Below are 23,312 nucleotides of genomic sequence, written 5' to 3' on the forward strand. Positions count from 1 at the left end.
TGAATCATATATAGGTCTTGAACATGCTTTTTACACTAACCTAAATCTAAAGATAAAAAACACCTACATAATTAGGTACCTACATTCTCAACTCCTTAATTTTTTCACCTTCGTTTTCCTTTGATTTTTCCCTAGTGGATTTTGTAGCATGCTTCGAATCAATAACGTCTTGAGGCAGTAGCATCATTTGAATGACTAATATCTTCCCCAGCCCAAGTTTTTGGGCAACAATATCCGTTTCACTCTTTTTACAGGAAAAATTTAGCAAATATCAATTCCTCCAACTGTGTTCTTGTAGACTTTCCCCAGCATGAACACGCACTTATGTGTGTATGACCAAAATCACAATTATTAGCTATATGAGAAGCTGCAAGGCTAATTTATTAGCACTATGTCCAAAAACCTCTCTTAGAATATGAAACCTGAGGCTCTCTTTCTTCCAAAACGTAACCCACAAGATCCAATCATATAATGTATCCTTGCAAATCGATATTGGAAATGACAAAAAAAAAAAAAAAGGAAACATAGTAACAGTGTATCCTTCTTTACAGTTGCGGTGCTCAGCACAACAAAAATAACATCTACGAATTACTGTACACAATCTTGCAGCCTAGCATTGGAAACTGCGAGCTTCCCCATGTAATTTACAATGAAAAACTTTAAACATTCTGTAGTTTTTTATGCCAGATAGTTGTATATTTGAGGGTTATTCTTGTCGCGCTCGAGGTACTCCCTGTCTATGAGGCTTTCAATCCTTTTCTTCAAATCAGCTGGTTTTATTGGAAACTTGAGCTGTCCATTAAAACATACTTTCCACGTTAAGAATCAGTAGATACTTCATTTTTGCCAAGAAAAATTTATAAACACTTACTTGAAAGACTAAATGTTTATTTTCTTATGTTTTTCAACTACCTTTGATCTTACATACGTTCTCTCCAATACAGTGCTACAGTAATATTTTCCAAAAACACTCAGAAGAAACAATCGAAATGGTTATTGCATTTGGCAAAAAGGACTAGTTTGCAGCCAATATGCTTTCTTATGAAGCAACAGCGAAAAAAGTGGTTTCCCGGAAAAAAGTGGTTTCTTATGCAGCCAATAGCCTTACCAGTTTTCCGGAAGAGAAACTAAATAGCTTTGCAGCACACACGTTAGTTGAAAATACTGAAGCCAGATATCAACATGGAAAATGGCAATTAAAGATTCTTTACCTGTTGAAAAAGTTCAGTTATCAAGAGAGTATGACTCAGCACTTTTCTGGTTTTCATTATCCGGACAATAGCTGCATCAACCTGCAAGCACCATCTACTTTTTCAATGTTCCAATCATGGGAATATATAGGATGATAAAAACTCCTCCATCAAAATCTAAAAGAAAAGCTTAGGACACATGAAAATCGTAGACCTGATATTGACGGTCCTGAAACACCCTTTCAGTGGTGCTTGTGTTCTCCTCTACCGTTTCCTTCATCTGGATTGCATTCACCTGTATGTGTTTAACAAAGCATGGCTTCAAGTTGCTACATGAGCACCCATAATTGTAATATTCTGCAAATTCTAAACAAGATTAAGCTTTAAGCTGACAATAAGTATCCCCTACTAGCAGTGTCCCACTTTATACTACTTGATACTCATCCCAAAATTTAGCTTCAAGTGACAATATAAGCAGCAATAATAAGGGTCCCAACCGTGACAGCATTGCATTTGTCACATCTATTAGACAACAGATCAGCAGTAATTTTCATCAACAATATAAACCAGATGTACCTTTATACGGTATAGAGGAGCAGTAAATTGATCATTGAACATGAAGGAATCATCATCTTCTACTTCTCTACCTTTAGGAATCTGTCAGGAAGCTTAGTTCTTTTAGTAAATGTAGTGCTGAAAATGCTTTCAATTATTTAAAGAACTCAGTACCAACAAAGAATGAATAAATCCTGTGACAATTGCACACCTTCTGAAGAACACGAACTTTTCCACATGCAAGTGATTGAAGAGTCCTCCTTAGCTCTCTGTCCTCAATGCCAGTGGATTCCTTGATGTCTTGAAAGCTAAGCTTCTCGGCATCATTAAACAGCATTAAAACAACAGTCTGCAGGATGGAGCACATAAACCAAAAATATATAAATATCTGTTAATCCCCAGAGTATCAGCTAAACAGAATGGACAAAACTATAACATTAGATACAAATATTCAAATGAAACCAACCTGAAATAGGGAAACTGCCAGCTCCTTTTTACCTTTTGGGAATTCTGCTTTCAGCACACAATGCCCCAATGAGTTTTGCCACATCAATCTTCTCCCACTGTACTTGCTTAAATAAAATTCCTTGAAAATATCCTGTAGAAACCATCATAAAGACAAAATATTATTGTAAATAACTGAATAACGGTGCTAATAAAGAAATTGCAGTCATGAGCTGTAACATACCTGATACACATTGAGTTCATGGGGAAGCCGAACATCCATTGGTGGATATGTTGGCCAGTATCTGAAGCCCATCAAAGAAAGATGAATTTCACAAGCTTAAAATTTAAACCATAACAAAAAACGTGACCTTAAATTGAAATGCTGTATAGTGCACAATTCACCACATACCCTGTTGTTAAGACATGGACACTCATCTCAATTCCAGATGGGAGTTTTATCCGAGCTTGGGATGATTGCTTGAATGATTCATTTATTTCTTTCGATAACTCAATGTCCTGGATAATATTTTTGGATTTCAAATAGATCGGTGTTATATGTTTATCATCCAAATTCTATCATCAAAGATACTGTCAAGGCATAAAAAAGTAATTGAAAAGACTAGAAGAATATATTGGGAGTTGAACTTGCCATCCAGGATGATGCTTATCATTTAACCATGTCATTTAGTTGCTTTTCCTCTTTCTTCTTCTTTTTATTTTCCTTGGCAGTTAAGTCAGGAGGACAAAAGGGAAAAATTGCATTTCAGAAACAAAAAGAACAACTTCTATTAGTGCAGTTGGATAACTACCAATGACCACACGTGACATCAGTTATGTGCCTACCTAACCCTATTGCAATTGCCATGTGAATCAGACATTTTTTTGAGAGTAAAATCCCAGGCTGAAACTTGAACTTTAAAACATGAAAGAAAATAATAGTTTTCAGTTAAGTCTAAAGATGGAAAAATCCAAATTGATTAGCATTTATTTATTCTGCATCAAATAACTTTGGAGGAGAAAAATGTTTGAACAACATGATGTTACATTTGAATTAGCACACACCTTGAACATTCCTTCAAGTTTATTAGTAAATTGGCTGCCACACTCTGTCTTTAACTGCAATAATGACAGAAATCTATGAGTGTTGCCACAAAAGCAAAATATTGAATACACTGTAAAAATTTCAAAGCCTTCACCTTGGAAATCATGGACTTCTCTGCATCAATGGATGCACTTTTTCCCAACAGTAGCCTTTTGGCAAGATCTTTCTTATAGAATGCTTCAAATACATCTTTACCCTAAGAAAGAAAAAATGCAAAAGATGTACATCAATGATTGATAAACATTAATGAAAAAAAGAAATTGGTGCAAATAAGTTGGTGTTTTTCCACCTGGTTTCTGTTACTTGCTATTTCATATTTACCTGTATGAACCTGAAAAGAACCAAAACTTTATCAAGTGTACCCTCCAGTTCCTCCTCTGAAGTACCCTTATTCCCAGCGCGGAGCTTCTCGTCCAAAAATTTGGCAATTAGCTCAGCAGGTCGGTTCTAATCAAACGCCAAAAAACCATAATATCAGCACATGACATGAAGTTAACAAGGTCACAATCACAGGCCATTACTTCATTACTTCATCAGAAGGATGCAATCCAGAAGTTTAGTGGGATTTCTAAAAATATATATTAGCTCATGGTTTTCACCTAACGAGGATAAAAACAAAGCTCTTTGACTTTGTATCCACATGTCCACTTGAGAAACCCAGTCAGACAAGTGAAAGTCATAACACCCCAATGCCCCTTAGCAGAAGGCACACCCACATAAGGAGAAAGATGAGTGAAAATACAAGAAAAACTGTAAGTTCAATTCAATCTGATTAAATCTTCAACTTGGAAACTATGCGATGAACACCAGACACATCTTTCTAGGACATCACCAAGACAACCAGTACTTTCTTAAGGAAACAAGGATTTAAGTAGAAGAGAAAGTGACTCATAGTTATGCATAAAACAGAAAACAAGAACCATTTCAAATAAAATTTATGCGTATTTCCTTAGTGACAATTGAGAACACTTGAGTCAGTTAATGGATCGTGATCCAGGAGAATCTTAGACCTTAGTCTTCATTTATTTATTATGGTGGTGGTTGTTGTTGTTCCATTGTTAGATATTATGTGCTCCTAAAAGTTGCAGAAACTTCAGGAGATATTTTGTTTAGCTCATCCATATGTCCTAGGCATGTGACCAGTTAAGTGTATTTTTGTCATTTTCTGTCACTTTACAGCAGCAATATATTCAGAGCCCCATAAATAGCCATCTTATGTACTGCTGCAGCCAGCAGATTTCATAATCACTAAGACCTAAGCTTGGTATCAACTTCTTGGGCTCCTTTCGATCGTAGAAGCTTTCTCCTTCAACCTGTGTGATTTTCCTTCATCAATTTCTGGTCTTCAAAAGCTGCTAACTAAATTTGTTCTCAATTTTCTGCACCAGATTGGTGACCTCAAGATTCGAAATTTGTTTACAAACCTCTATCCATTCAAAACTAAAACAAGCTTTAGAACAAAGACACTTGGACTGGGTCAATGGGCGATCATGAAGGCCCATGGCCTAGGTCCGGTGACTTCCATTGCACTTCGGAGGGGTGCTAGCTTAAGGTCTCTGCCCAAGTAGCAGAGCCTACGTCATAATTTGTGGCACTGGGGGCAGGCAAAGGTAAAAACATTATTTTTTATCATGTCATATACATTTTTAACTACTAAAATACATTTCCAAAGCACATTGTCTAACCCTTCAATCCACTGTGTCAATGTCAATGAAGTAAATATTCATCTAAATTATTTTTCCAGCCAATCGCCTTCTCTAAGGATGAGATTTTAAAGATTAAAAGCAAAAGGACATCAGGTTCCAAGATTATCATAAGGGTACATAGCGTCCAATAAAAAATAGATATATAAAACCCACACCAACCCCGATTCCAATTCCAATTTTGATGAAGCTAACAATGCACATGATACAAATATCTAAAGAACCAGAATTAAACCCACTAGAAAAGAAAGATAAGGGAAAAAAGAGGCAGGTTAGGCCTGTCAATTGGGCCTTTTAGGTCCGGTGTTGCGAAGCCAAGTCCAGGACCAAATATAAACCCCATAATCCGATTCCAGCCTAGCTCATTTGACTGTTATAAAAGTAGAGATTGATAAAAAATGGATTAAGTTGTTTTCTCACTACTTTGTCCTTCCACAAGATTCACCAGGACTCCTCTCTCTCTCTCTCTCTCTCTCTCTCTCTGTGGCCTCTTTTCCCTAAACATTCCTGTTCATCCATATAGTTCGCAGATGCATGATTCTTTCTTCCTCGTAGGTGAAATCACAGCCATTTTGTCATGCCTATCTTGTCCCACATCAATTAGGTATCAAGAGAGGAAACATTCTTGTTCATTAATAAACATGGTTACTAGCAGAAAGTTAAAGTCCTGATTAATTTCAAGGAACTCACTATTTTTTTTCCTAGGATGTCCTGATAGGTCATCCTAGAATAACTATAGATAGCTCGCTTACCAGGAATATTACTTAACTACCATAACCTCACGGCTTAAAACAAAACCCCATTTCGTGACGTGAAACTGGTAAGGTCGAACTGATGAAATACAATGCGGACAATATATTTATAATTGAGGAAATGAGAGAGCTATTCATAGAAGAGTATTTGCCTTCTTATCATCATGAAAAAGCTATTAGGAGAGTTTTATGGTCTCACTGAAAGCACTTTGTTAGAGGACAGCTAAGTGCAAAGGTTTACTCAACTATTAACCCAAATTGTTCAGGAACCTCTTACCCAAAAAAATTGGCAGATTTGTAATCTTATTTAGTCAAATCGAGTTATAAAGCTGCTAGCAAATCAAGAAAGGTCAAAATCCAACAAACAGCTATCGTAGACAGCACCATCACTATCCTCTGATCATCCAACAAACACCTACCATGGACAGCATCAATTTGGTTAACTATCCTGTGGTAAAAGCTGAGAATTCTGCACTTGGAGCTACTGATTCTGACAATGAGTTTAACCAGAACTTTCCAAAATTGGCTGTTAAGTTTCACGAGTTTCCAAGGAAAACACAGAAGTAGCTCTAAAAGATTTTGAAGAGCCTATGTTGGTCGCAGACAAGAATTATCTAGTGAAGAAAGTTCCCAAAAATCAAGTCTGCAGAATACCTTGTTCCAGCCAATGAGGCCAAGTTTGCTGTAGCAGAACACGTGAAAGAGGCGGTCAAAGCATCACAGATTCAGCAAGTTTGCAAGCAAAGCCAAGAAAGGTTCTCTAACAATCTATTTGTTCCAAAAATTGACTGCTACGTCACTCAAGCTCAGGGATGGGTGTCACATAAGAGGGTGTGTCGAATTGTCAGATTCCTTATGCAGTGAAATTTATGATTTGCAAACCTGGCTAAATTAATTCACTTTGGATTCAGGATATGTATGAAATTACAAGTAAATTTATTAGGACAATCGGAAGATGATAAAATATGTGATTATTTCCCAATTTTATAGATGTGAGGAGTTATAATATAATTTATTATAATTATATCGATAGAATCTAAAGTACTACAAAAAAGTTGTGGGAGCTTTATATTTGATTAAAGATCAGAGAAATTAGTGTGCAAATAGCTTTGGTAAAATAAGAAAACCTTATACAACCTCCTCCCAGCCATCAACCCATCATCTTCTATTCTAGAACCTTCCAGAAAAAGCAGCGAACACCACTTCTTCCCCTACAATTAATCTCTCTTCAGACCATTTCCTATGATCATTTTAACGCCATTCTCTCCGGATGAACTCTCTCTTCTCTCCCTCAGCAATGGTCACCTACCTCCACTTCTGGTGACACCAGCCGTGTTGTACCCAATGTCCCACACTCTTACCGATGTCATATCATATCGACATGGGTATGTCAGGGTAAGGTGGCAAGTCTAAGTAACATAGATTGACTGTGTCCCTCAAGAGTTGTAAAATGTTCATCCTCCGAAGCCCCAGCTTTACCGGCTTCTCTCTAAAGTAAATGGGAAGAGAAGTATCTAGGATTGCAGCTGTCCTTTCAACTTACATCAGACCTTTGAGTTCTTTATCATTTAATGCTCAAAACTCGAGGTTGAGTTTTTCTTTCCAGCTATGAGAGAATGATATAGTCAACAAACAGCTCAAGGAAATTTAAGATGGAAGATTATATGAACTTTCAATTAGCAATCCTTCAAATTTTAGTAGCCTATTCGGTAGTTCAAATATGTCAATTAAGAGTCTTTGTTTAGTGCAATCCTAGTAGAATGTTTGTTCTCCTAGTTTAGGTACTTTCCAGAATTTTTTGTCCTGAGGTGTATTTTTGTCTTTCACATTTTTGGTGAGAAATTTCCAACAAACTTGTAATTGAGTACTATCTAGCTATTTGATTATAGTTGTTATACGGAAGTTCTAGAAAAGATTTACAACAATTTTGCTCATGTGTACTAAATAGAAATTCTATTCATCATAGGGTTCTATCTTTTAGGTAATTTATAGCTTATACATTCTATTGTTACAAGACACGTGGAGATTAATCAATAAAGAAATGAGTTGTTTGCTTATTAGTCTGTTTGTTCTTTCTCAGAATTCCCCTAACTTCCCATCCTTTCACCCCCTATTATCCCATGTTACTGTTTACATGCAATACACGGGTCAAAAAAAGGCCACACTTCTGCTAGATCTAGCAGATGAGATCACCCATATCTTGTCCTACATCACTATATAATCAACTTCTATGCATTTTGTGTCAAAACGCACTCAAGGGAAAACTAACTCTCTTTATCATCAGTCTAGTACTCCTACAAGTTTACTTCCAACAGCACTTCCTTGAAGCAGGTAGTCATATATGCTATCAGCAAATAATCACAACTGAAAGAAAAATCATTAGGTGAAACCATGATACCTGCCGCAGATTAATCAGATGCTCGAATGCATCTTTGATGGTATTGCTAAATGCCTCATTCTTAGAAAAGCTTTCCTCCCATATCGTATCAAGCGATGCCTTGAATTCTAGTAGGCTGGATACCATATCTTTGTCTTTTTCCTCATCCATGACAATGCCCTGCCCAGTTCTTCGGATGTAAGAGCTAAGGGCCTGTCTCAAGGACTCAAGGGCAATAACCCTAGAGAAGAGTGTATACACCCTTTGAAGGTCCTCGTTGCGATGGCCATCCATCAGCATTGTGAAACCCTGGAAAGCACAACAGTTCAAAGATGTAAACAAAAACATAGAAAGACCATCTGCAACACAGGAATCAGAATTTAAAAATCATGTTGCACACTTTGTCAAGAATTGCAGCAATATGTCGTTCAAGAAGTTGTCTTTCTGCAGTAGCCACCAATGGCTTTCTTGTACTTCCGTCCAGGTAAAGTAAACACCTTTCATGTTCTTCATGCAACCTTATCTGCAAGAAAATAGATACTAGCACATTATAAAGCAATCATGAGAAACAAGACTACAGAACATAATGGTTAACTAATAGATGATTGAGTCACGGAAAAAATTAACGCCTGATTTCAGAAAGAAAGCAGACCTCCACATGCTTCAAGTAATCTGGAACATCTGATTGCTGCATGTACTTAACACCTTCAGCAGCATAGAACTCAGATGTGCGATCCAGAAAAGGCTTCTCAAAGCTTTCAGAGTAGATTCCCAATGCAGTGAACATCTTCAGAAGATGATTGAGGAGAGTTCTATCAACCGCTTCACCTAATCTGCAACCCAGAAAAAAGGGGGGTTGCCAAATGGTTAAAAAGATGACTGAGAAGCTTTGTCATAAATGGTAAAATCATCAAGAAAGAACATTGTCTCACCCTCGCTTCTATTTTTCATTTGCACAGTATTCATTACTTATTATCAGTAGTTTTTCTCTTTTCATTCAATAGATGTTCCCAATTCAAATTCAGAGTTGACATTTGGAATTAATGTTTTCATTTATTTTTATTTCAACAGATTGTGCTGAATGTGTCCCAACACCCTGGATTCCACAAAATAATTCATATTTTGCAAACAAAACTTTCTTATTCCTCAAAAAATATAACAACGACTAACATTATGATAAAGGGAAAATACCTAGAAGGTCATCGAACCAGCACCATTTATTATTTTTACCATTGAACCATTTTGTCTTATACCCACTAAGTTTATAAAAGCCATCACAATTTAGCTGTCAACTTATTCACCTCTACAAAATATTGGGGTGAATTAGTCAACAGAGGAAAAATCCAAAAGAAAAATGCTGTCTTTAATCCTTTTCCCTTTTAGCTTCTCGTCCCTCTTTCTTCTATCCACTGCTGAGATGTCCAGCTCCCACTCCCTTTGAAGAGAGGTCCTTTTCCTCACCTTTCAACCTTTTTCCACCTCTTCCTTCTCACTGCACACTTGAAATTCTGCACCGACCTCCTTTCTTCATCCTTTTTTTCCCACTAAAATTTAACCACCAAAATATAGTTCCAAGGCAATGAATAGACACCTTACACGTGTCATGCTCGCTAACAGTCCATTAACACCATGAAAAGATGAAGAACAAAAATTAAGTCCTTGTCAAAGCAATAACAAATTACAAGCTCAAAGTCAGCATTCACCATGATTATATACCAGCTGTTTGGTTGGGGGAGGAGGGGGGATAGGGGGTCCCCAATGGGTATGCTAATTAATGATAGTCATTATCAGCATTTGGTACACTACTATGACAATCAATCTATGACAATGGAAGACCTAAAAGTGTGTTTGCCATTCCAGACCAAATTGGACACTTTTGCTCCACTATCACCAAAAAATGCTCCAAAGTAATATCTTTTCTTTTTCTTTTCTCTCTCGTCTCTCCATTCTCCCATCTTTCCTCTCTCACATCTCATCAGTTGTCTCTCTTATTCCTCCATGTTTCTTGCAAAAGCTTCAAACCCAATCTCATAGCCCAAAGCTCCTCTTGTCAAATTCTCCAAGAGAGTAGTTGACTCCTTATATTCAAAATTCACTAGCCAGGAACATGTTGAGCAAGTTTAATCAAAGAAGGGTAGGACCCCTTTTCAAAATCACCTTCAGAAGCCTCAAACCTCAATGGGATATGTTCTGGAAGAACAATCAGGTCAGACCCTTTTGGGATTACTTCAGTTGCAATTAGGCCAAGTCCATCTAGTTGTTGTGCTATCTTCACTGCCTTGTGGACAAACCCACCTTCTCTTTTAACCCATTTAATCAAGTCTGGTAGCTGCGCGACCAACTGGTTCGGGAAGAGGCCGGCGGCAGTGGTTCAATTGTTAGTGGTGAACGTTTGTTTGATCACCAGTGGTTCTATTCCGTTCAAGATTTGAAAAACTTTCAAGGCTAATGATTAGAGATTGTTTATTGGAGGTTGGCTTTTCTAATATGCGTTGAATTTTAAATTGGGATTGTTGGGTTCTTCAGAGATTATTTGCAGATGGGATGCTGAGACATTGAGGAAGAAGGAAACATGGTGAAAGAAAAAAGAAAAGAAATATTTAGAAATAAAAAAAGTGAAAAAAAAGAAGAAAAACAAAAATAGATTCTTATTGAAGAGACAAACCAAACAAGTGAAAAGGAATACCAAAAACCCATTGCAATTGAGGAGGCTTTTGATACTGATTATCATTATCATTCCCAAGTAACAACCAAACAGGTGGTTAATATAAGGAACCAAATTATGAGCTTAAAGTAGACCAACCAAATTCATGCTAAAATGCTCAAAAGAGCATGATTTTCTGCTATTTTTCCTTCACCCATTTACCTGTGCTGGAGTAAGTTGGAGAGAATTGGGAGACCAGAAGGTGAGACAAAGTGCTGGGAGCCTATAGGGTATGGCTTAGAATAACTCTGTTTGCAGAATTAAAAGGAAAAGGTGAAAAAAAGGAATCAATGGTTTCATTGTGTTTTCTTTTTTCCCATATTTTCTCTGGCGTGTAATAAAATTCCCCTAAACTTCAAAGAAAAGATGAGACTTGACTGCTAAGTTGGAGAATGGCCAAAACTTCCAAACTTTTAGAAGCTTTATAGGTGATTTGAAATAAAAGATTCGTTTGATGGCCAAAAGTATATCATGGAGATAAGTGGCAGCCCAAATACTTTGCAAACAAAAAAAAAATGGAAAAGAAAAATTAGTTTAAATGAAGCTATCAGTAAGGGGTATTTATTTAGTAAACTAGTTTGATCATGCTAGACTAGTCAATGGAAAGCGATCTGGTCCATCTATCATTTATGTAGAACTAACGAAACAAGTCAACAACAATTATTGGCAAAACGTAACGAGTAAATTGCACCAATCTAATGCCTCCCATTTGATTTTCGATACATACAGCCCATCCTAACAGTAGTATCAGAGAAAAGTTTCAAAACAAAAAAAAAACACTCACGTATAATGATTATGGCATCCTCTTAGCTATTGGATTCAAAGGGTGCCTTTGGAACTAAAAACCACCTAAGGGAAGGTCACTGAGATTTCAAATACCCAGTGGAGGTCCATTTCATCATGACAATAAACATCATAAGCCAATGTCATTTCCCCATCTGAAAGCTCTAGGCTTGTTAAAACAAGTCAAGATCAACCAAAAGAAGAAACTATATCATTGCGTTAAGGCCAAAAAGAAAATGCACGTATGAAAATCCCATTAGTAATTCCAACATGTAACATACTATTGCATTAAGGCCATAGGGAAAATCCAAGTATCATAACAATTCCATCAGTAGCAATTCCAACACAATATATGCCAACATAGCCTTCACAACAATTGAACACTGAATAGCTCAAGAGCATCAGGCATATATTTTCCCAAACAATGTGGAGGCGTGGGTCAAGTGTGCATTTGATCTAAATCTTAGTTCATTGTTCACTTAATAGCTTGAAAAACCCGGTTACATACAAACCAGGTTAGACAGACAGGCTACACAACTAGTCAACTCTAACCTCCAGGAAATCCAAGATTGAGTTCCAGAAGTTTGCTCCAACTTCAATTAAACACACCTTCAAAATTAAGATCTTTAATTGGGAGTTACATAGTCCAAAACAGTCTTTACAGAGTTTAATTCATTAATCATTTATTTTTCTTAATGCTTTCTAAGTGTTAAGAGAATATAAGTATTCTTGTAGATAATAAATTAGTAAGGGTATTCTTGTAAATAGTTTGTTAGGTTTGTACTCCTATAAATACTAGTTGGTCACTCATAATACAGTGACCAGATGATTTTCCTCCCAAGATACCTGTTGACATGGTATCAGAGCAAGAGTCCTAGGGTTCAGGTTAAACATCTAGCAAAAGACTGTTCACGGTGGCATTGTTCATGGAGGCACTGTTCACGCCGTTACTGTTCACGCACACTGTTCACGCGGTACTGTTCACGGCGCACTGTTCACGCGTACTGTTCGTCTCGAGTTTTGACCCTGTCTTTGGTTCGACGTGCTATTCGTCATGGTTGAAAGGTTTGTTAATGCGGTTACCACTGATCAAATTGAATCGAGTTTTTCAGCACATGGGTCCCAGAAGACTGTTACTATATCTGAGGAAGATTATGTTAAATTCCTACAGTACCAAGCTACAAATCACACATCTCTTCCCTCTGCTTCTTTAGCACAAAAAGGTAATGACTCATGGATTATTGATTCCGGGGCTACTGATCATATGTCAGGTACCTCTAAAATTTTTTCTAATTTTCAAGAGTCTACTCCCTTTCCTCATATTACTTTAGCTGATGGATCTACCACTAAAGTTAAAGGACTAGGCACTGTAGAAATTAATCCATCACTTCCGCTGTCTTCTGTTCTTTACGTACCCAATTTGCCCTTTAATCTAATGTCTGTTAGTAAACTCACTAAATTTCTACAGTGTACAGTTACTTTTTCTCCTGATTCTGTTGTCATTCAGGATTTGAAGACAAAGAGGACGATTGGTGGAGGGCATGAGCATAATGATCTTTACTTTCTCAACTTTAATGGTCCGATAGCATGTCCTGCTACTGTTTCTCCTCTTGAAATTCACTGTCGTTTAGGTCATCCGTCTTTACAAAATTTGAAAAAGTTGGTTCCTACTTTGAGTCAATTATCTTCGTTAGAATGTGAGTCTTGTCAGTTAGGAAAGCATCATCGTGTTTCTTTTGCTCCTAGAGTCAATAAACGGGTTTCTGAACCGTTTTTGTTAGTTCATTCTGATGTTTGGGGTCCTAGTCGAGTCACTTCAAAGTTAGGTTTTAAATATTTTGTAATCTTTGTTGATGATTTTTCAAGAGTTACATGGCTTTATTTAATGAAAGATCGTTCAGAACTATATTCCATTTTTTGTGCATTTGTTACAGAAATAAAGAATCAATTTAGTGTGCCTGTACGTATACTTCGCAGTGATAATGCGAAAGAATATTTTTCCACTCCTTTTAATACCTTTATGACTAAGTCTGGTATTATTCATCAGTCCTCTTGTCCTCACACTCCACAACAGAATGGAGTTGCTGAAAGGAAAATTGGACATTTAATCGAAATTGCTCGAACACTATTGTTGCACATGAATGTGCCCAAACAATTTTGGAGTGATGCAGTTCTAACTGCATGTTATTTAATTAATCGCATGCCATCTAATATTCTTGGAGGTCAATTACCTCACTCCATTCTTTTTCCTCATGAACCTGTGTTTAAATTGCCTCCTCGTATTTTTGGATGTGTGTGCTTTGTTCATCAGCTTGCTCCGGGGTGGATAAATTAGATTCTCGTGCTATTAAGTGTATTTTCTTAGGATATGCACGAGCGCAAAAAGGGTATAGATGTTACAGTCCAGTTTTAAATCGATTTTTTACTTGTGCTGATGTTACTTTCTTTGAATCCACTCCGTATTTTATCAAGCAAAGTATGTCTTGTGAATTAGACCAGTGTCCCTCTTTTTCCTCTCCTGTTTTACCAATACCTTCCCCTTTATTACCTGAGTTGTCTAGTCCACCAGATTCCATAGCTCGATTATCTCGTCCTCATCTTCAAGTTTACTCTCGTCGTTCCATGGTTGAGAAAGTTCCTGATATGCCACGCACTTCACCAATTAACTCTCAATCTTCAAATCCAGGTATGACGCCCTCCTCTGAGTTAGATCTTCCTATTGCTTTACGCAAAGGTAAGAGACATTGTACTTCCCATCCTATTTCTAATTTTGTTTCTCATACTCGTCTCTCTATGTCATATTCTTCTTTTGTTGCTTCCCTTGATTCTATCTCCATTCCTAAGTCTATTACCTGTGCTCTTAATCATCCTGGTTGGAGATTAGCTATGCAAGAAGAGATGTCTGCTTTGGAACAAAATGGTACTTGGGATCTTGTCCCTCGTCCTTCAGGTAAGCCTGTTGTTGGTTGTAAATGGGTGTACACTACAAAAGTGCAGCCTAATGGTTCTATTGATAGATTGAAGGCTCGTCTGATAGCTAGAGGATTTACTCAGGTGTATGGAGTAGACTACTTAGAAACATTTTCTCCTGTTGCAAAGATTACCTCTGTTCGTCTTCTTATCTCTTTGGCAGCAACTTATAATTGGCCATTGCATCAGTTGGATGTGAAAAATGCATTTCTGCATGGAGATTTGGAAGAAGAAGTATATATGGAACAACCTCCTGGATTTGTTGTTCAGGGGGAGAATCCGCGGTTGGTTTGTCGTTTGAAAAAATCCTTATATGGATTGAAATAGTCTCCGAGGGCTTGGTTTGGCCGGTTTAGTAGTGTTGTCATGAAGTTCGGTCTGACAAGATGTGGAGTAGATCACTCTGTATTTTATCGGCATTCTAATGCTGGTAAAATTTTATTAGTTGTTTATGTGGATGACATTGTGATTACAGGTGATGATGTTGTGGGGATCCAGAAACTTAAATCCAATCTGCAGGCAAACTTTCAGACAAAGGATTTAGGTCATCTACAGTATTTTCTGGGTATTGAGGTAGCTCGGTCTAAATATGGGATTTATTTATGTCAAAGAAAATATGTACTCGATATGTTGAGTGAAATTGCGATGTTAGGTTGCCGACCTGTGGATACTCCTATGGATCCCAATGTGAAATTAGCAGGAGATCAAGGTGCATTACTTGATGATCCTAAGCAATATCGAAGACTTGTGGGTAAATTAAATTATCTCACTGTAACGAGACCTGACATTTCGTTTGCAGTGAGTGTTGTGAGTCAATTTCTTGATACCCCTCGTACTAGTCATTGGGATGCTGTTATACGGATTCTCAGGTATCTTAAGAGTGCTCCTGGAAAAGGGTTGCTGTATCAAAATCATGGACACACTGATATTGAAGGATATAGTGATGCAGATTGGGCTGGTTCTGCCTCAGATCGAAGATCGACTACAGGATATTGTGTGTTTGTTGGTGGTAATTTAGTGTCGTAGAAGAGTAAGAAGCAAACAGTTGTATCCAGATCAAGTGCAGAATCTGAATACCGGGCTATGGCTCACACTGTGTGTGAGTTGGTTTGGTTGAAGAGCATGTTACTGGAACTTGGGTTTGAGCATAAACAGCCTATGAATTTAGTGTGTGATAATCAGACGGCTGTTCATATTGCGTCTAATCCAGTGTTTCATGAAAGGACAAAACATATTGAAGTTGATTGTCATTTCATTCGAGAGAAATTGCTTGACGGGGTCATCAAAACATCTCATGTACCGTCTGTAGATCAATTGGCTGATGTGTTTACCAAGAGTTTAGGGGGCTCTAGAGTGAAATACATTTGTAACAAGTTGGGTGCTTATGATATATATGCTCCAACTTGAGGGGGGAGTGTTAAGAGAATATAAGTATTCTTGTAGATAATAAATTAGTAAGGGTATTCTTGTAAATAGTTTGTTAGGTTTGTACTCCTATAAATACTAGTTGGTCACTCATAATACAGTGACCAGATGTTTTTCCTCCCAAGATACCTGTTGACACTAAGATTTTCTGGTTTTAATGTGTAGGTGTATTTTAGAAATTTAGCTTGTTGAAGGAATTTTCTGGTTATGGAAACTTTCTGGCTTGGTAAATAGTATTCAATAGTTACCTTACACTTGAATAAGAATCTTTCTGATTTAATACTACGAAAAGTATCTTGTTTCTATTATAGCTTCAGAAGGAATTGTATAAATATTGTACTTCTCCAGAAAGAGAAGACAGCTTTTGTTTGTCAATAAAATCCTCAAGACTTGTTCCTTTCTGAGGTTGTCTGATGCAATTTTGCCATGGATGTGATGTCTAAAGGTTTGTAGGAGTGATTCCTAGAGATTGCTAATCTGAACATCTTCATCTCTCATTTTCAGCAGCTCCCTTACACTTTCAGTTCTGAATTTATTTGTACTTTTATGCCTGCAAATTTTGCCAAATGACATTGTGATTTTCGGTAAGTTCTAAGCCCAAGAAACTGTTCTAAAAAAAATGCTAGCCTAACCACCAGGAAGTGCTCTGTCATTCGATAATTTCATGTACCAGACTTAAAAAATACAGTAACCTCTTATAGTTGCAAATTCTGACATACTGAGAGCTCAAATCATCTCAAAGGCATACTTTCATTTGTCAAAAAACTTTCATCAACAGAAGAATCCTGACCAGAAAATCTGAACCTCTTTTTTTCTTATGTCATGGGAGACAATATCCATTATATAAACCATCATACAACCGAAAGATAATATCTTACAGTTCAAAAATATTAAACAAAAGAAATTATACTGATTATATAAACCATTTAATGACAAAATAGTAACTTTAATTCATAAGTTCATGTAAAAGTCAAAGAAAACAAGATTATGTTAAAACAAACATAATGAATCAGAAAGATGTACACTGGATGCATATGTACAAACAAATCAGATGTAATTCCTGAACAGTAATCAATCCTGAAACATGCTTGTCATATGTTTATTGTCAGTAACCCGAAGTCTAAACTTAATATGTAGAACATGACCGATTTGGTTCCAAGATATTTGTTGCTCATAATAGCTTATTATGTCATTCGCAGGCATACACAATAAGAGCATCAAATGGATATGCTTACACTAGAATAAAGTTCTTTTGAAACTCTTTTTTTTTTTTAAAAAAAAGTAAATAAATAAATGAAAACTGCCCCTCAGGCGTTTTTTGCTTATCACTTTTCCATTCTGAACTGATGGAAAACTACATAAAAATTTGGCCAACCCTTAAAAGGAGAAAATTGCCTGAATGACCTATTACCTGGTCCACCTTTCGTCACTAAACTATTACATTTCCGAACCACTGCTAAAGTATTAAAAGCAATATAACTTAGCCCATTCTGTTGATTTCAGGTGTTACTCCCATTAACTGTGTCATGTTTAAGGGTATTTCTGGTAATAATAAAAACTTTAACGAAAACAAAATCATCGATGATCTTCTTTTTCCCTTCTATTTTTTCCATTTCAATGAGCATTAACAATTTATGTCTGCTCCCATTTACACATTGCCAGCCCAAAACATCAGCAACATCCTTTTCTTTTTGCTTTCAGTTGCTCTTTTTTTTTTTATAATAACAATCTTATGCCTGTCATCATAATCTTACCGGTCTTTATGTAGCCAATACCATAAACATTTTTTTCCCTAATCTAGTTCAGATTTGAGAGGGAACCAGTTGGACGCATTCTTTGCAGATTCAGGCTTAAGCGTGGAATGCAGAAAACACATTAACTTTTTCTTTACGAAAAAAATTCTCTCTTCTTTTCTGGGACTCAAAGAAGCAGAAGATTCAATCGGCCTAAAGAATAACAGCTAAAGATAATGAGTGTCTGCTTCATGTTTGTGTTATGGTCCTTATGGACTAGAGGTGAAGAAAGGAACTCCTTGAGAAGCAGCTGGTTGTAAGAAATGGATCAATGGCAGCATTGGTTTTGGTAGCTGCACTGAGAGCACCAATGGTGTTGACAAAACAAAGGTAGCATTGTTCTTGGCAGAGATTCAGGGAGGAAGAGGAGAAGATTCAGCAATAAAAAAAATCCAAATGAAATTGCCTTATAACTGATGAGATCATCAAGTTAAAAGCTAAAATTAATGGAATGGCTTAAAGTAAAACCACTTTTCTTAGTTGAATGCGTGATACAAATATGACAACAATTTAATGGCCAAAAGTGGAGAACTAAAACATTATAACCACCATTCAAGCAGCCAAAGAGGAGATCATTTGCACGTACCCATTTATGAAACAAAACAACAAAAGCATGAAAATCGACATCCTTAGAAAGAACCTCTAAAGAACCTTTAAAATTAGATTGTCAGACAATTCAAATCAGGTTAGAGATTGTTCAGTTGATTGTCCTCAATATGTCAATGAAAATAGAAATACACAAACAGTTATCACCAAATAGTTCTCTAGAGACTGAAAATTACCTTTCACTCTCAATCATTTTCAGGAGACCGAACACCGTTTTATGTTCTACCTCTGATGCTAGAGAAAGATGTTTGCGAAAAAGCTGCAAGCCCATATCCCACAGTGAACGCACATTTGGAGTTTGTTTCACATATGTCCTATCAAGATACAAAGCTATACCACGGATCATCAACATCTGGTCACAAAAGTCCTGCCAGCACTTCTCAACAAGGGACAAGAAAACCACCAAATCCTCGCTCTGCCCAACCAAAGATTGCAGTGCAGCTGATATGTGTGCTTCACACTCCTTTTCAATTCGTTGATAAAGATTCCCCCCCATTTTGTGCAGACACAGGTCATTTACCGCCTATCAAGAATAAAGTCAGTAACATGACGAATTAGACTTATAATCTTAATATGCAAAAGAGATTAATCAAAGACACCTGGTACAGCTTTTCCAGGTCACAGGGATCTGGCTGCTTCAGGAATATAGCACTGATAGCTGATTTTAGTGTTGCCCAGGTGGTTTCTTCAAAATTAGAAGGCAGCGTTGGCTTGCCTGTAACCACAAAAATGCGGAAAATGAACATATGAGGGTATTCCCTTCAGTACTTAGGTTTCTCAAAAGAGTTTACATTTGCTAAAGCAGGAAAACCTAATTTTAAAAAAATCACCTTTTCCATGAGATCCATACATACACAGACACATATTCAGGTTTCCAAATTACAGCACCACTATCTTTCCTGGCCTTGATCCTTGATTTAATAATTTGTTCCATGTAATGAAAATTTCTCACAAGGTTTTTAAATAAAAAGAATGGTGAAGACGACAAAAATAAAAGTAAATAGAAGTTCTGACCAATGAATTAATAGTAGTAGAAGAATTCTTGAAAAGAAGATAACCAAGAAAATGAAGGGAATAAACACAAGATCGTAAGGATAGGTAAAAACCAGAAGAATTTTTATAAGGTAAAGAATATTAGCGCAAACTTCAACAATAATCATCATACCCTCCTGCCCAGGGAAATGATTTGATGGATTGAGAAAGTTAGCACAAATCCATTAAATTGGTCGCAAGTTACCACATTCACTGGTACTTTAGGTGACTATTCAATTATGCAAGATGCAACATCAAATGATGCGTATGAGTTGCAATATGGTTCTCTTAATTAGGCTTAGCTATTATGAACCTCAATGGTCAGCTAGGAATGCTGCAAGTAACTTACCTGAGACAACATTTACCATGAAAAGCATTTTCATGAAGAATACTCTTTTTCACAGTCAATTTGAGTTGTCTAGTTAGTAATTTATGTGTATTTCACTAATAACGTATAAGGGTACCATTCACAATATTCCCCCATCACTAACTGTTCTTTCTATCAGAATCGCCACTATGTACCAAAATTTCTACCACCTCCCCAACCTAAAACTCCCAATCCAACTGCTGTACTACCCATGAGAAGAAGAAAGCTGCAGAAAAAGACCAGTATAACTACTCAAGCAAACAAATGCAAATACTCGATAAAGAAGTCACAAAATGCACAGCAGAAGAAGTTAAGCCATAATTATCTGCACATGGAGCTCATTGAACAAATTTTGAATAAGTCTCTATTCTTCCATTTCTGCAACCATATTCCAAGCTGTTCCCTTCCTCCCCAGATCTGAAGTTTGCAAAAATCCATAGTTCTGCAATTATTTATTTGTGTTCAACTTTCACGTGGCAAGACATATTGAGTGGATGCTGATCTGCATGTGATACACTGGAATCAGAAGTATCAGTTCTTTATATTTGTCATCTTCAAAAATCCATAGACAGCCAATACTGCTGCCTCGCAATCCTAAGGTGTATTTCGTCTAAAATTTTATCAAATTACATTTTCTATAGAAAGTGGAAAGCATCGGAAGGATGCGGTTTAGTTTTGCGTGAAAACAGAAAATAACTTTGACTGATATGTTCAAGCAGATCATTTACACCCATTGTTGTAAAATCACATCAGCAGCGAGATATTTCCCTGGACTCTAAAGTAATCCCACACACATAAATTAAAAAAAAAACTACTTTTTAAAAGAATATTTAAAACTGAGTATTTCTTTGTTTTTAAAGGAATTGCAGGTACGCTTCTTCCATGACCCTCAAAAAGTATGTTCAAGCAGATCATTTACACCCGTTGTTGTAAAATCACTTCAGCAGCGAGATATTTCCCTGGACTCTAAAGTAATCCCACACATATAAATTAAAAAAAAAACTACTTTTTAAAAGAATATTTAAAACTGAGTATTTCTTTGTTTTTAAAGGAATTGCAGGTACGCTTCTTCCATGACCCTCAAAAAGTATGGGAACCAACAGCTGTCAGGACAGAGGTTTTTTTTTCTTTGGGTAAGCTCCTTTATTTTATAGGACAGAGGATTACTGCATAAAATCTGCAGCAAAATCCAGTAACTTGAGCTTTTACCCACTTTATTCTGCAAAAACCATGAACCTCTCTAGTGCCAATAACCTAAATCAGTTACATTTGCTATGTTTCAACATTTCAGACAACTGATGCATTTCCAGAATGTCAAACCCATTTTTGGATCATTTTGCGTGATTAGTTTAGAAGTTCTATTAGTCTCCCACTAATTCAGAAGTTCTCGTACTCATAATCAAAGGACTACATCAAATTAATGACATCATAGTTCTCAATATTTTAATTCACGTAATGTCCAGTTGCAAATCTAATTTTAATCAAATATGCATTAGTTCCGGTAATGACCTTTACTTAACAAGAGATGCATTTACAATAAAATAAACAATAGCATAAGGTGATCTGATGAACTTAATCCCCGGCAATCGGAAACAGAACCAAGGCCTATCACTAAAGATAGAAGATTCTACCCCACTGAAGAATAAACAAGCACCAGTGCTCTATAAAAGCTACAAATAGCATCAAAGGATTAAGAAAAGCAAACAGCAGGAGTTTACCGCAATTATTGATATCCATCAAGTAAGATTAGTGTATTCCCCTTAATTCTCAGCAAACAAAGTCGTTTGATGAGTCTAATTGGTCTGGCATATAGTACACAAGTACTTCTAGTGCACAGAGATTTACAGGTAGCTTGAACCATGGCTATAATTCAAAATTGCAAGCAGAATGAAAAAGAAAACTTTAGACAAAATCAAGTACTAGATTCCCCATTTCCGCTCCAAGTATCTTTCTAGGCATGGTGCCTAGCACTCGTCAACTCCATAGTTGGACAAATACAACCACTTTCAGAAAATTGCTTACAAACTAATCCATTGCAGATTGCCCAAATCAAACACAGCCCAAATTTATTAAACCTGAACAAAAGTCAATTCACCTCTCAATTTCAGCTCAAACACCACATGTAACTTAAGTTACCCCAAGTTTCTACGAACTCTGCTATAGAAGTCCCAAGTTCCTAGACAATTAATACTCCGATCACAATTCCACCAAAACTCACTCAATCGACAATCACTTCCAACAAAAAATTAATCCCCCAAAACCCTAGTAACCAAATTTCACATTACACACCTAAAGCAGAATCCAGTAATCCAATCAAATGTCAAAATTCCAAAAAGTTGTAACTGAAATAGATCAAAGCAAAATTAAAAAAAAGGGAAAAAATTAATCGAATGAGTATAACCTTTGAGAAGCTTAATGACGAGCTTCTTTTGGGGCTGAGGAGGGGTAGCCTTCTTCCGAGACAGATTAGCAGTGCCAGAGGAGGCCCCCCGGGACATAGCATTACTGTTAAAACTGCTTAGATTGGGGTCCATAACGACGTCGCTTGAGAGGCTACCAGGATCTTCTTCTTCTACATCGAGCATTGAGGCGTTATTAACGTCGATATCAGGGGAGAAGTGGACGTGCGGAGGCTGGCCGTTCTTGTTGTTATCCAGAGAGTAAGCTACGGCCTGAGACTTGGCCTTTTTCATCGCCGGAACAAGAGGTTGTGAAGGTGGTGGTGCTGCTGCTCCGCCGCTGGCCGGGGATGGAAGCAGCAGGACGAGGTGGTGTTAAACGGAGATGAACGCTTATGAGGGTTGGAGGTTTGGTGGTGCTGCGTGGGATGAGACATAAGAAAAAAAAAAAAAAAAAAAAAGTGTTTAAAATGTTTAATCCAAAGAGCTAGCTCATTTCTATTTCTTACTATAAACAAAACGAAGAGAGACGCTATGTAACGCTTGGCTTGTTAAAGATGTAGCAGTAACTAGTAAGCGTGAAAGCTTGAATTTCAGTTCTGTTTTACTTTTGTTCTAGAACAATTCGAGGGGACTCCACCGGACATGTCTTTTAATATTTGTACACTAGGTACCAAATACGTGACTGCCATATTTAGGGTTAATACTTAAAAAATATACACTCTATAAACGATTAAGACTAGTCAATTTTAAAAATTCAAAACTTCATGTATAGAGTGACATTTTACACTGCATTGCTCTTTGCTTGCTGAAATTATATTTAGTTTACAATTATTGCCCTTTTTGTGTTGAAAAAAATTGAAGTCCGATTTAATCTCCGTCCTTTAAGATTAAAAATAAGGCAGTGTATTAACACTTTTTAAAAATTTTGATTAAATATTTAATATTTAACTACTTTGACTAAAAAATAATAATACTATTTTAACAATTTACATAAACAAAAATAATAAAAAACTAGAATACAAATAGATATTACCTAATATTTCCAAAATTTTGCTAACTCAATTTATTGTTGTTATTATGTTTTTTGTCCTTATTATTTGATTT

General features: G+C 36.6%; 1 protein-coding gene and 1 pseudogene across 1 annotated transcript; one reads left to right on the forward strand and one right to left on the reverse strand.

The window, feature by feature from the left end:
• Positions 1-379: 379 nt before the first annotated feature.
• On the reverse strand, positions 380-22,648 carry LOC113783282 (cullin-4). The gene is made up of 17 exons (XM_027329371.1): positions 22,208-22,648; positions 19,007-19,122; positions 18,584-18,930; positions 8,779-8,959; positions 8,527-8,649; positions 8,148-8,435; positions 3,616-3,741; positions 3,389-3,490; positions 3,255-3,308; positions 2,602-2,708; positions 2,434-2,494; positions 2,212-2,343; positions 1,957-2,094; positions 1,767-1,847; positions 1,405-1,485; positions 1,212-1,292; positions 380-792 (listed from the first exon to the last, which is right to left on the reverse strand). Exons 1-17 carry the CDS (start codon positions 22,497-22,499, stop codon positions 679-681), a joined length of 2,424 nt encoding a protein of 807 aa, XP_027185172.1. The 5' UTR covers positions 22,500-22,648; the 3' UTR covers positions 380-678.
• Positions 4,754-4,889, forward strand: LOC113748517 (annotated as a pseudogene).
• Positions 22,649-23,312: the final 664 nt, after the last annotated feature.

The sequence above is a fragment of the Coffea eugenioides genome, chromosome 9, assembly GCF_003713205.1.
Source record: "Coffea eugenioides isolate CCC68of chromosome 9, Ceug_1.0, whole genome shotgun sequence".
NCBI lineage: Eukaryota > Viridiplantae > Streptophyta > Magnoliopsida > Gentianales > Rubiaceae > Coffea > Coffea eugenioides.